General features: G+C 35.7%; 1 protein-coding gene across 2 annotated transcripts in view; it reads left to right on the plus strand.

Moving 5' to 3' along the window:
• Window positions 1–15,220, plus strand: part of ARFGEF1 (ADP ribosylation factor guanine nucleotide exchange factor 1) — a 148,644-nt gene that overhangs the window by 42,817 nt on the left and 90,607 nt on the right. For both annotated transcript variants that reach the window (XM_053208616.1, XM_027042773.2), the window contains exons 2-5: window positions 9,022–9,052; window positions 9,555–9,711; window positions 10,843–10,989; window positions 12,879–13,058. In XM_053208616.1, the coding sequence (XP_053064591.1) occupies window positions 9,022–9,052; window positions 9,555–9,711; window positions 10,843–10,989; window positions 12,879–13,058 (515 nt within the window). The remainder of the gene's footprint in view (window positions 1–9,021; window positions 9,053–9,554; window positions 9,712–10,842; window positions 10,990–12,878; window positions 13,059–15,220) is intronic.

Genomic DNA, 15,220 nt, shown 5'->3' on the forward strand with positions numbered 1-15,220 from the left:
GTTGTGATCTGAAAATATGCATGGTATGATCTCATTCTTTTTGTAACTGTTGAGGGCTAATTTGTGACCCAGTATGTGATCTATCCTGGAGAATGTTCCCTGTGCACTTGAGAAGAATGTGTATTCTGCTGTTTAGGATGAAATGTTCTGAATATATCTGTTAAGTCCATCTGGTCCAGTGTGCCATTCAAATCCATTGTTTCCTTATTTATTTTTCTGGTTAGATGATCTGTCTATTGCTGTTAAGTGTGGTATTAAAGTCTTCTACTATTATAACATCATTATCAGTGAGTTTCTTTATGTTTGTGATTGATGTATATATTTGGGTGCTTTCAAGTGGAGGGCATAAATAATTAAAAATTGTTAGATCTTCTTGAGGGTTAGACCCCTTAATTATGATATAATGCCCTTCTTCATCTTTTGTTACATTCTTTATTTTAAAATCTAGTTTGTCTGATATCTGTATGGCTATTCCAGCTTTCTTTTGACCTCTATTAGCATGATAGATAGTTCTCCATCCCCTCACTTTCAATCTGAAGGTGTCCTCAGGTCTAAAATGAGTCTCTTTGTAGGCAGCATATGGACCTTGGTTTTTTGTTTGTTTGTTTGTTTTTGTTCTTTTTTTTTAATCCATTCTGATACCTTGTATCTTTTAATTGGAGCATTTAGTTCATTTACATTCACAGTGATTATTGAAAGATACGAATTTAGTGCCATTTTCTTATCTGTAGATTTGGTGTTTCTGGTGATCTCTTGTCCTTTGTAGTCTTTGTTGCTTTGATTTTTTTTTTCCCCCCTCCACTCAGAGTTCCTCTTAAAATTTCTTGCAGGGTTGGTTAGTGGTCACAAACTCATTTAGTTTTTGTTTGGAAAAGTATTTATCTCTCCTTCTATTCTGAGTGACAGCCTTGCTGGAAAAAGGATTCTGGCTGTATATTTTTCCCATTTAGCACATTGAATATATTTTGCCACTCCCTTCTGGCCTGTCAAATCAGTGGACAGACAGGTCTTCCAAGTCAGTGTACAGGTCTGCTACTAACCTTATGTGTCTACCCTTGTAGCTTAAGAAACTTTTGTCCCTAGCTGCTTTCAGAATTCTCTCTTTACCCTTGTATTTTGCAGGTTTCACTATGCTATGTTGTTGTTTTAGCCTGTTTTTGTTGATTTTGAAGGGAGTTCTTTGTGCCTCTTGGACTTGGATTCCTGTTTCCTTCTCCACATTAGGGAATTTCTCCGATATAATTTGTTCCAATAAACCTTCTTCCCCTTTTTCTTGCTTTTTTCCTTCTGGGACTCCTATGATATGGATATTGTTTCATTTCATGAAATCCCTTAGTTCTCTGTCTCCCCTCATGATCTTGTAAGTTCCTTTCTTCTCTTTTTTTCAGCTTCATTATCTTCTGTAATTTTTTATCTTTTATGTCACCTGTTCTCTCCTCTGCTTCTTTAGTCCTTGCTGTCACTGTATCTAGTTTACTTTGCATCTCAGCTATAGCATTTTTTAATTCATTCTGACTAGTTCTTCAGTCTTTGATCTCTGTAGCAAGGGTTTCTCTGGGGTCTTCTATGCTTTTTTCAAGCCCAGCTAGTAGACTTATGACTGTTGTTCTAAATTCTTGTTCAGATATTGTTTGTATCTGTTTTGAGCAAGTGATTTCTTCTTGACCTTTCTTTTGGGGAGAATTTCTTTGTCTTGTCATTTTGGCTAAGTTTCTGTCTTCTGAGTGTTTTTTTTTAATTTCTTAATGTTTATTTATTTTAAGAGACAGGGCATGAGCTGGGAAGGGGCAGAAAGAGCTGGAGACACAGAATCCAAAACAAGCTCCAGGCTCCGATCTGTCAGCACAGAGCATGATGCAGGGCTCAAACTCATAAACTGTGAGATCATGACCTGAGCCGAAGTTGGATAACCAACTGAGCCACCCAGGCACCCCTCTCAAAAGAATGTTTTAAAAGCTTGTTATGTTTCCTGCACTTGAGGATACTACTATATTAAAAAGAGGTCGTATACTGTCTAGGGACTGGCACTCCAGGAAGTGTTTCTAGTGTATACTGTGTGCACTCTGCCTTTGCATTTTGGCTGCTCTTTGCCACTGGTCAGTCCTTTGCATACCTCCTCCTTGTTTGCAGTGGTAGAGTATTTGGACCTTTAACTAGGTGTGCTTTGTTTGTTGAAGTAACCCTGGAAAAAAAAGGGAGCCTGATCTCCCCCTTCCCCCCAAAAAAACAAGGAAAGGGAACCAAAAAAACCAAACAGAGAATCAAAAAACTATAAGTCTGATTTTCAAAGAAAAAGAGGAAAAAAATAGGAAAAAAAGAAAAAGAGAAGGAAAAAGAGAAGAATAAAAAAGCCTGACCTCTCCCCCCCCACCCAAGAAATAAAAGGAGGAAAAGGACATTTAGAAGAACAAATAAGGAACTGTGAGCCTGATTCCAAAAGAAGAAAAGGAGGAGGGGAAAAAAAGAGTTGTCTTTTGGTGCCTGGGTGGGGTGGTAACTGTGCTGGTCTGGAGGAAGGGCTAGCTGCCTTGGTTCAGAGTCCGTCTTGGCCCACTAAATAAGCAGTAGTCAGGTATGGAGAGGCAGGGTTTGGTGCAGGTGGGTCCCACTTCCACTGGGCGTTGCTCTGTTGCTCTCTGAAGTCTCATCCTGTTGGTGTTGGGGGGAAAAATGGTGCTACCCCAAACTCATCTCCCCAGACCAGGGATCTCAACCCCTGCTGTTCACGCAGCCCTCACAGAATAGCAAGGGAAGTCAACTCACCCTGTGCCAATATTCACTGGCATTGTTTTCTTTGGCCTGCTGCTGGGATTCAAAATCCAAAGTCTTAATGGACCCACCATGGTGCGGCTCCACTCCCTGACTCTGGAGTAGAGCCTCTCTACCCTGATGATGAAAGGCCTTTGGCTCCACCTGCAGGGTCTTTTATTCTTGGGGAGGCAATAAACCCTCTTTCAGAAGTACTCCAGGAAGGGGACTGTTCTTCCCCCACCATGCCCTAGAGATTGCTGTACTATGCAGTGCACTCCTGGGCCAGTTTCCTTCTCCCCAGGAGCACAGGCCACAACTCCACTCCAGAGAAAGTCATACACTTCCAAAACCTCAAGTTGGAGCTCCAAGTGCTGTTTGCAAAAAAGAATTGGGACACTCAGTGCTTCTCACTCCCAGTCCGTGGTCCAGAGAGGTTTTCCTCTTATGCTAACTCGACTCCTCTCTTTCTCTGCCTTTTTTCTCTCCACTGAAAGGATTCCCTCCCCTCCCCTGTGTAGCTATTTTTCTCTCCCCCATTTCACATCCACATACTTCTCCCTTGCCAAGCTGTCTCCCTCCACCTGTGGAGATCCTTCTGCCATTCTGCAGGCCAATTTCCTGGGTGTTACAAGTAATCTGACCTCAGTACAGCTGTATTTGAGGGATGAGGAAAGCCCAGGGTCCCATTATTTCTCTGCCATCTTAGTTCCTCTATCTTCTCAATGTTGTTGTTTAAAATTCTTTTCACATATCTGTTGTCATAGTTGATCAGATCACTGTTCTTAATCGATCCTATATCTTTATAGTTTGGGTTACAAGCTTCTTGAGACTATTGATAGTTATGTGCTCTTTTTCTAGAGCACATAGTGCTTGCACACACACAGTTTGGGATGGTATGAAGAAGCCCTAAAGTTAGGGACTTTTGTTTTGTGGTCACAGAACATTCTTCATACTTGGCTCCAAGCCATTTGTGATTAATTAATTGGTGGTTAGAATCTGGTTCCCTTTCTAGAGATTTTCCTTCTATGAAGTTACTCGTTTAGAAGAAGGAAGCAGACAGGAAAGAACTGCAGATAGTGAATTCCACAAGTATTGTTGAACACCAGCACCATTATGATAATTGATGCCTAGCTCCCGCAGTTACTGCTTTGAAGGAGACAACACTTTGGATGTGTAAGTTCTAATGTGTTTACTAAAAACTATCCATTTCACTTATCAGGTATTTCCTTATATTACCAATGTAGTTTTCATTGAGTAAATACTGTTCTGCAAACTAAAGGCAAAATGATGTCATGAGAGGTAGATACAAATCACTCATAGTATGTAGCTAAGAGAATGTTGAATTATATTGTTATTTTGAAGTTTATATTGTACCTTCGATGGACAACAAGAAAACTGCTAAGCATGTTGATAACAAACGTAATATTGTAAGAGGGAATATTTTATATACTTAGGAAATCAGGCATATAACTTGTATATAATCAGTTATCTTTTAATAAATCATTCTTTTCTGTTCAGTAAGTCTTGTGCCTTATCAACTCTTCACTTGGTTCTAGTTATTTAATGTACCTGGAAGGAGTAAAACTTGTATTTCTTTCAAAGTACTTTGAATCTGTATTTTTTATGCTAATTCACAATGATCCATTTCCTCCAAAAATTAATCTTTCTTTCTATATATAAAGAAGTGGTTATGTTTCTGTGGTTTACAACTTTTTATAAAACTAATTTTGAAGGGATATGGAGAGTTAATGGCTAGAGAGAAAATAATTCTTAAAAGAATTTTGGTAATAGTTTTTTTTTTTAAAGGGCTAGGACTACATAGTTTAAAAACCTACATATGACTAAACAAATTCATCATCTGATTTTTATATTATTTTAGCTCAGAAGTTATGATTTTTATTACCACATCTAGTATTGTCTATTTGCACCATCTAGTGTTTCCAAAGCATTTTTAAAAATACTGTGCTCTTTGTGGTCATCCTTGTAATAATTCTGGCATTAAACACTGTGTGGTTTTTAGTTTGCTAATACTTCTTAATTTGTAATACTTCTTAATTAGTATGCTAATACTTCTTAATTTCATGTTTTAATAATTTTTTTCTTCTGGGTGTATTTTCTTCCTTTAATAATTGAGAATTAATTAGTTTACTTCTTGATTCTTCTGTTGAAGGCCAACCTGAAGCAAACTATTTCCAAGCCCTAATTTATTAAAATAGGCAGTTTCCTGAAAAATTGTATTACTGGGCATTCGTTATAAGAAAACTAAAAAGTCATTCCTTTTTAGCATACACTCAAGTGTACTTGTCTTACAAATATAGTAAATGGATGTGGCCATGGTGGATGAAACCCATCTGTCTTCCACTCGTTTGTTTTAACTGCTTTATAGCAGTGATTTTTAAACTTGTTTGTATATCAGAATCCTCTTGAAGCCTTGTTAAAACACAGATTGTAGGACTCTACACACAGAGTTGGCGATTCAGTAAGTCTTTGTGGGGTTGGGTGGTGGTACTGCTCTGGTCCTGGGACCGTATTTTGAGAATCACTGCTTTATAATAGGTTTATGCTGGTAGTTGTAAAATGAATTTTTCATTTCAGTTTAATCAGTTAGTAGAAGGTTGAGTAAAGATAGCACAATGTGTAGAGTGTAATACACTAAGACCAGTGAGACTAGTTTCTGGATCACTACTTATCAGCTGTCTGACCTTAATGTTATTATGTAACTCTTCTGATCCATAGTTTTCTCCATAAGATAGGAGTTGTCCTTTGAGGATAAAATTAGGTAATGTGTGGGAAAATGTTTTAAACTGTATATTGCTACACAAATATAAAGTAGTATTGCATTTCTTTAAAAATTTCAACTTATTTTAAAATACTGTGGCTGTATCACATTGTTACTTTCAGTATTTTGATACTTACTTTCTACCTCCCCCCATTGCCCCTTGTCCTTGTAATCTTGGTTACTTTTTAGTGATAATGTCTTCCAGTTTAAGTGACCTCAAATAGCTTTGAAAGGAAACATTAAAATGAATACAGCGTGTGTTGGTGGGACTATAAAAATATAAGCATTTTGTAGGACCAGAAAGATAACCATGCAAGCTGAAAACATGTAAGCTATGGTAATAATCAGTGGGGGAAGGGGTGCCTGGGTGGCGCAGTCAGTTAAGTGTCCAACTTTGGCTCAGGTTATGATCTCATGGTTCGTGGGTTCGAGCTCAGCATCGGACTCTGTGCTAACAGCTCAGAGCCTAGAGCCTGCTTCAGATTCTATGTCTTCCTCTCTCTTTTGCCCCTCCTCACTTGTGCTCTGTATCTCTCTCTCTCTCTCTCTCTCTCTCTCCCTCCCTCCCTCCCTCAAATATAAATAAACATTAAAAAAATCAGTGGGGGGAAATTGTAATAATTGTTTTGTGACCTTTAACGATTTCATCAGTCTTTAAAACTTTTTTTTTTTTACTGTGGGTTATAAGTATAGGGAAAGGAAAATGTATAACTCCTATTTAGTACAAGGTAATTTAAAATATTAGAAATATTGAAAGTTAAGTTTTTTTACAAAAATACAATTTATCTAAAGCATTTTGAACAGTACTTGCCTTGTATGACTTAACGATATGGAGATTAAAAAACATATAGTACTATCTGAATTAGAGAAACGTTACGTTTAGTATAGCTTGTGTTGGATATGTTTCATTAGACTTTAAATGTGGGCATTTAAAAATAATGGAGTCATAGAATAAAATGGTTCATAGAGTCTTATAAGATCTTTTGAACCATAATGTTTTAGAGCAAAGGTCAGCAAACCTTTTCTATAAAGGGCTTTGCAGGCCAAGAAGAAAAATCAAGGATATTATATAAGTACTTACACACCAAGAGAAAACAGATTTACACAAATTTTTTATTGATAAGATTCAAAATAACCATAATTGAGTATACATTTTGTAATTCTGGCCTAATGAGAATTCTTACAGGTGGAGTAACATTACTCTTCATTGGGTTTCAAAGTTAGTGTTCCCTGTCATCATTTTGACTGCAAATATTCAGCTGTAAAAACTGTCCTTAAACTTGGGAAAATGGGTGCTAGATGGCTTTGGCATGTGAGCGATAGTTGTTGACTGATATTTTAGAATATAAGGGACTTTTGTAATCATCTAGTTGTGAAGTAAGGGTTGTTTCCTAAGGTCACACGGCTGTTTAGTAACATGGTGTCGAACCATAGTGCTCTTTAAAATGTACTACTTCTAATATTCTTAACTAATGTATTATTAACCAGAATACCATATTTCCTACTTATTTTATAAATGGAAATTCACCTTCTACAAAAACTGCTACCTTATCCCTTCACTTCCCTTACATTGTTTTTCTGCCTTACTTGGATTTTAGCAATACCTCAGATTCTTAAATAATGATGATATTTAAAAATAAACAATATGGTTAAAAATCTTAATGAAAATTTGGGGCACTTAATTTTCCTTTCATCTGTATCGTATTTTTAAGGTGATTTAAATTATTTTTAATTACATATTGGTGAACTGTACAATTAAAAAATTATTTTTAATATCTATTCATTTTTGAGAGACCGAACGCAAATGGGGGAGGGGCAGAGAGAGGGAAACAGAATCTGAAGCAGGCTCTGCCCGATTTGCGGCTCAAACCCGTGAACCGCGAGATCATGACCTGAGCCAAAGTTGGACACTTAACCGACTGAGCCACCCAGGCGCCCCCGTGAACTATACAATTTTAATAGCCATATACAAATCTTAAGTAGCAGACATTGTGAACTTTTATTAAGTAGTATTTTAAATACCTACAGGTAATATTTTTGTATCATCTCCCTTCCACTTCTACCGCTGGTAAAATGAAAAGAGCTTTAGCCCACAGAGAACTAAACTGAAATACCAAACATCAGATGCTCAGCACAGAGTAGGTAATGATAGATACAACTTTATGTATCTATGATAAAGTGCTTTGACAAAATCACTTTAGAAAGGGCTTAATATAGTCTCTGGATAACTTAATAATGATTAAGTTACAGGCTAGTGGTTTATAATACCAATTTTAACACATTTGGTCAATATTCATAGGTACACATATGTAATAGAGTGGTTAAGAAACCAGGATCTGAAGTTAGATTATCTAGTTGTGAAACCTGATTAGCCATACACCCAAGCCATGCAGCCCTTGAGCAAATTATTTGACCTCTTTGTGCTTCATTTTCCTAATTTTTAAATTTTTTTAAGTGTTTGTGTTTGAGACAGAGAGAGGGACATAGTGCAATTGGAGGAGGGGGTGGAGAGAGAGGGAGGCACAGAATCCGAAGCAGGCTCCAAGCTTTGAGCTGTTTTAGCACAGAGCCTGATGGGGGGCTCTAGCTCACAGACTGAGATCATGACCTGAGCTGAAGCTGGACACTTAACCAACTGAGCCACCCACGTGCTCCATCATTTTCCTCATCTTTAAAATGAAGATTGCTGTGAGGCTTATGTTAGTACATTTAAAATGTAATAGTGCTTGGCACATAGTTAGTTGTCAACAACTGTTGGTTATAATAATAGTAATTATAAATGTTATGTTTGATTTTCCTTCCAAATTTTAAACAGGTTTAAACAATTAACTGGACTCCACAGCCTATCAGTTAAATTTAAGGGTCTTTTAGTATAGGTAGGCTTTATCTAATTTACCTCATTTCTTATGCTATAAACAACAAAAGGGAAAATTTCCCATTGAATTGAGCATGTGTATTTTTACAGTGCCTTGTGTAGTCATAGTAGAAAAATTGGTTAAATATCAACACATATGTCCATGGTCAAGAGGTTATAGTCCTAGTGCAATAATCTTGAGAGATAATTTTAGGAGTGATGTGTTCAGTTTTTTCCTCTCACTGAACATATGCCTTAATTTTATAACTTGAATACAATATACTTAATACTCTATTCTTAATATTAATCCTTCTGGTTAATGTAGTTACTTGACAAAAAATCAAAAAAAAAAGAACTACTTTGAGAAAACAAACGCTTTGGGAATTAGTAACCTGTAGTTGTACCTATCCTTATGGTTATTAATATATATTCTTTGTATAGTTTGATAAAATTATATTTTATAAATTAATACATTAAACAGCAAGAGAATTTTAGCTACTGAATTTTCTTTTGAATTTGCATTCTTCCCAACTTCTTATAGGAGTTATGAATTAGTTTACAAAGTTTATAATGAAATTACTTAATGATCTTTCTGTTGTCAAGTTTTCTAACATGTGCCTCTTTCTTTTCCCCCCAGAGGAAATAAAAGCGGAAACTGAAAAACAGAGGTTTGTGGGGTTTATTTTCTTTAGTAAAAATAATTTGCAAACTTATCAGTCTTGGTTAAAATAGTAATACAGTCATCTATATGTGGCAGATTTTCTGTATGTGATCTTTATGATAAAATTAATAATAAAAAGTTTTTAAGAAATATAAGCAGAAAGATCTCATAAATATAAGAGGGTATTCCTGAAATTCCATAAGATACACTTTAAAGTCTTTGTGTAAAGACTTTGATTCATATTTAGAAAGATTACCAAATGATTATTTTATAATTTAAGTACTTTTTCAGTGACTAAATAGCTATTTTAATTTCTTTGATTTTCTTGCATTTAGTTACAGCTCTGGCCATTAGCTTTTTACCTGTAGCAAATCATTTCATTTCCCTGGGCTTTGGTTACCCTCATGAAATACGGGAAGATGGAAGATTGTTTAGCAAAATTCCTTTCAAACTGAAATTTTGTGTTTTCATATGAGTTTATCATCAGCATACTCTTCTTTTTCCTTTAGTCCTCCTCATGGAGAAGCAAAAGGTGGATCAAGCACCCTTCCACCAGTGAAATCAAAGACAAATTTTATCGAAGCAGACAAGTACTTCTTACCCTTTGAATTGGCGTGCCAGTCCAAATGTCCCCGTATAGTTAGTACATCTCTTGATTGTTTACAGGTATGTATAAAATGGCATTATCTAAAAACTATTTAATTTGAATGTGTTTCTAAACATTACCATAATTGGTGATTCAGACATGTTCCATGAAAGCCTTGAGTATTCTTTTTGTGGTAAGAAGCCAGATGGTTGCTAATATACAAGAGAGACAGAATAATAGTTTCAAAAAGGTGTTTCTAGCTTAAGGGTAACAAAAATCATTAGTTGGCTTAGTGAGACAAATAATCTTTACTTAGTGTTTATTTGGTCTTATTTTCCATCAGTGAAATGCAGGAACCATAGTACTTTTAACCTGCTACTGACTTTACATACATCATTATTTGCAATGATTTTACTGAATGCCTGCTGTTTTATATAAAGCAATAGGTTAATATTGACAGTTTAATTATTCACTGCTGGGCTTCAGCTCTGATTTTCACGTATGTCAGAAAAATTCCTTAACTCTTTCATCCTGTTTTACTTAAACAAACGTGTGTGTGCACACACACAGGATTCTCTTAAGATATTTGTAAAATTTCCAGATAGAGGGGTCTTTCTCTCTTCAGGTCTTTTCACTGTTTGGAGAATTATATGTATTGAACCAGTAATTCAGTGGCTAGGAAAAAACCATATTTATATGATTAGTTCGGGATTTAGATGAAGTTCATTGATATCTAAGGCTTTCCAGGGCTATAATGGATGATGATTGAACAAATCCATGATTTGTTACAGCCAGTGCATGGAAATTGGGTTTTCTGTTTGTTCACAGATCTGATGCAGAAAGAGATTGAATCATTTAAATATGTTGATAGCTTTCACAAAAGCAGTATCAATAATGGTTAGAAAGAAAGCAGTAAGCTATTCTGATTGATCAAACCAGATCTAAAGTGTGGCTTTCTCAAAATACGGCCTGATGGTTTTATTCTGGTTAGTATGTTTCTGTGGTTATTATGAATGTAAATAATTTTACATGTTTATAGCTAATACACCTTTCTTCAGGAAAAGTTAGTATAGCCTTGGATTTGATTATACTTTAACGTTTTTATGTAAAAAATTTAACATATATTCAATTACATATTATAATTTTAAAGTATATTCAATTAGTATATATATTAGCTTAATTAGGATCTTTATTTTCTTTCTGCATCTTAGAAACTTATTGCTTATGGGCACTTGACTGGCAATGCTCCAGATAGTACAACACCAGGCAAAAAATTAATTGATAGAATTATTGAAACCATTTGTGGCTGCTTCCAAGGTCCTCAAACAGATGAAGGAGTTCAGTTGCAAATAATAAAGGTAATTGATTATATAGTGAATTTGTCATTCATTGTGTGTATGTGTGTGTATACATTTTAAAGTTTATTTAGTTTGAGAGAGAGAGCCCATGCCAGCAGGGGAGGGACAGAGAGAGAGAGGGAAAAAATCCCAAGCAGGGGCTCAATTCCACAAACCATGAAATCATGACCTGAGCTGAAATCAAGAGTCAGATGCTCAGCTGACTCAGTCACCGAGGCATCCCTCTCTATATTTTTTAAATCAGAAGCCATTTATCTTGGATATATTTGGAAAGGTCATTTTATGTGCTTTCCATCGCTAATAGAGGTCATTTAGTTGCTTTTTAGACCCCATATGAGTGGATTTTGTTGAATGCCAAGAGTTCACTAGTGAACTATATTTCTAGGTCTGTTATTTTGAAGGTCCCAATTTAGGCTGTGGCTCCCAGAGTCTTCCAGAGTATTTTGGTTTCTGGAATGTTTGCCCTACATATTCCGTCTTTTGAGCTTTAGGGTTCATATGATGGTCCTGTGATCCCTCTAAGTTTCTTGTCTACTTCTGGATCTCTTGTATTCTGCCCTCTAGACCCATGCTTCACCATGTGAACTATTTGTGCATCAGCCTTACTGATTCCCTTGCACCTATTCATTTGCTGAACATGCTCAGCCAAACTTTCTTCTGGGTTTGTGCTATAATACACCTGGGTGATCAAACTCCTTTAAAGAAAAGTCACTCAGTTGTGTTTTTAGTCTGTTATAAATATTGAAGTCTTAATATGACTGCTAATGGTCATGGTGATATGTTAAGCATCAGTAAAATTTTCTTGTACTTTTAGTACTTTTGAAATCATTTACATGTATAAAGTGTTTTTCATGTGTAGATAAAGCCCCTCTGAGCCTTTCAGTTTCATAGCTGTAGTCACTTCACAAGTTATTCTAAAAATGCCGTCCAATCAGTTGGCCTGTCATTTGCAATTTATTTATTTATTTTTTTAATTTTTTTAATGTTTATTTATTTTGAGAGAGACAGAGACAGAATGTGAGTGGGTTAGGGGCAGAGAGAGAGGGAGACACAGAATCCGAAGCAGGCTCCAGGCTCTGAGCCATCAGCACAGAGCCTGACACGGGGCTCGAACTCACGAGCCATGAGATCATGACCTGAGCCGAAGTTGGATGCTCAACTGACTGAGCCACTCAGGCGCCCCCTGTCATTTGCAATTTAATATCAATCATGGTTTATTTAAAATAAACTCAGTGCTGACCTTGTGTAGTATTGTACAGCATAAAGGACAAAAGAGTCCTTGCTCTTGAGAAATTGCATGTACCCTAATCTGTGAACATTCATACAAAGTTTATTGGGAAATTCACTTAGGATTATTTTAAATGCTTTATTCTAATTTAATCTGATACTTGAATGCTTTATTCTGTGTGTAAACATCTTCACCACCAACAGCAGTACATTTATTTAGTCTGATCTGTGAGAACCATCTCAGAAAAATTTGGAAGTGAATAAGACAGTGGGTACCCTCCAAAGTTGACAGCCTTATTCAACAGATATGTCATATGAAGCATATGTCTTAGGAAGCATATCTGTGTTCTGCTGGACAATTAGTGCTGTGCATTTTAATAGACTAATAGTTTTATAAAAATGAAACTTGAGTGTTGAAACAATTTAATTGTATAGTTTTCTTGTATTCTGGGTTTGGGAGGATTATTTGGAAATTACTGCCAGTTGATAATACATATTCAAGGTTAGAAATTCGGTTGGGTATATACTGAAAATTCTGTTCATGTGTACTTGAAAGTGGTAATGGTATCTAAAAGTTTTAATTGTAATATAAAAATACTCATATTTTTGTGCTGAAATGCAGGATGCAGAAAATTGCTTTAACTGTGTCTTTCTTTTTAAAGGCTTTACTTACTGCAGTAACATCGCAACACATAGAAATTCATGAAGGAACTGTCCTGCAAGCTGTGAGAACATGTTACAATATCTATCTAGCGAGCAAAAATCTCATCAATCAGACGACAGCCAAAGCTACTCTTACTCAGATGCTAAATGTTATCTTTGCACGTATGGAAAACCAAGCAGTAAGTATTAAAAAACAGAGATTGTAAAGAACACCACAGGTACCAAATATAGAAAAGAATTTAGAGAAATTATAGTGAAATCTTTGGTACTTGTAGAGAAGAATGTTTTTCATTTACAGTTGTACTTTAGTGAAGATTTGTGGTATTATTTTGCTTTGTTTTGAGGTTAACTGACTTGTTTAACTTTGGAAAAATATATTTTTAGTAGTTGACAAGTAGAATTTGAAAGATATTTATTGTCATCCTCATGGAAGTGTTAATAGATTGATGATACTTTTATTGTACTCAAGTTTAGTAGATGAGTGTAATGTAGCTATAATGCTACCTGATTTGATCTATTCTGCTGTAAAATATTTAGTCATTGAGTCCTTTCAAAGTAAAATGTGTATCTACATTGATGAAATAAATTTTGGGGGGCTAAGAGATCAGCTAAAGAATCATTTTATATATTCTTTTTAATTGTTTAGGTCTACATAATTACATATCAGCTTCTAACTTTTTTTAAAACTGATTTTAAACTTTAGATATTACAGAGAGATCCCCTTACCCGTCTTTCTTTAATGCCAGTGTCTTATATAACCATATTGTAATACTTGTACATTACTGTTAAATAAACTACAGAGCCTACTTGAATTTCACCAGTTTTCCTACAAATATCCTTTTTTTTGTTTCAAGTTCCAATCCAGGATCTGACAATGTACTTAGTATGAATTTAGTTGTTATGTCTTAGTCTTCTGCAGTTTGTTGTAATTTCTCAATCTTATCTTTGATCATCTTGATACTTTTGAGGGATACTTAAACCATTTTTTTTAAGGTACCTCAGTTTTCTTTGTCTGATGTTTTCTCATGATTAGACTGAGGTCCAGTTTTTGCTAGAATACCTCTGAAGCATTGTTGTGTCCTTTTCAGTGCATTGTATCAGGAGTTCATGATGTTGACATGTCCTGTTACTGGTAATGTTAACTTTGATTACTTGGTTAAGGTGGTGTCTTCCAGGTTCCTCCACTGTAAAGATCTTGGAGTTACCTTAAAACTGTGTAAATATCCTGTTTCCTTCTTATACTTCCCCATCCCCATTTTAACTATCCTTCAGTGGATCTTGTTGGCAACGTTTATTACTGTGGTGTTTCCCTAATGGTGATTTTCTGTTGATCTCTTCTTCTTTATAAACAAGAGTTATTCTTCTGTATCTATTAAAAGAATTCTTCTTTCCTATATATTTTTCAATTTTTTATTTATATCGGTCTTTACTCATAGATATTTATTCTGTTGGTTATAATTCAGTGCTATTATTTATTTTGTTGCCCAGATTATTCCAGCTTTGGCCTTGTGTACTTTTGACAAGCTCCCATCCTTTTTTGAGTACCTCCTTACTTCCTGTAATCTCAAAATGTTCCAGGCTCATTTTGAATTTTTTCTCCTTCAGCCCTAGAACCAACCACTTCAACAGGGAGTTTTGGCTCCTTCAATTGGAGAATGGTAATTAGAAACCAAAATCTGAGTGCTAGGTGTATTCATTGCTACTGAGATGTTATTGCTTCTAGGCCCTCTCAGCAGATAGAGCTAGGAAAGATGTATCTGCATAGTCCCTCTTTCACCTAACCCCACACCTTTATGTCTGTATATTTTTATACTGATACATCTTTCAGTCCAACATGACAGGGTTCATTTCAGCCTTTTCCCTTTACTTATTTGTAACTTCCTGCCTCTAAACAATGAAAAGTATGGCTTTTATTTTCTATGATACAGTATTTGTTGAGTCCTATTATCCACATAAAATAGTTTTAGAATAGTTAACCCATACCACTGTGAGAAGCAAACTTACTAAGTAGATTACAGCATTTATTCTTCTTTTTTTTTAAATTTTTTTTTTTAACGTTTATTTATTTTTGAGACAGAGACAGAGCATGAATGGGGGAGGGTCAGAGAGAGGGAGACACAGAATCTGAAACAGGCTCCAGGCTCTGAGCTGTCAGCACAGAGCCCGACGCGGGGCTCGAACTCACGGACCGCGAAATCATGACCTGAGCCGAAGTCAGCCGCTTAACCGACTGAGCCACCCAGGCGCCCCAATTCTTTTAGCCTTATAAGATTCATTCAAACTATTGTTTTCTGAAGTTACTTAGGTTCTTTTTTTTTCTCCACACTCTTTATGCCATAAT

This window comes from Acinonyx jubatus, chromosome F2, assembly GCF_027475565.1.
Source record: "Acinonyx jubatus isolate Ajub_Pintada_27869175 chromosome F2, VMU_Ajub_asm_v1.0, whole genome shotgun sequence".
Classification (NCBI taxonomy): Eukaryota; Metazoa; Chordata; class Mammalia; order Carnivora; family Felidae; genus Acinonyx; species Acinonyx jubatus.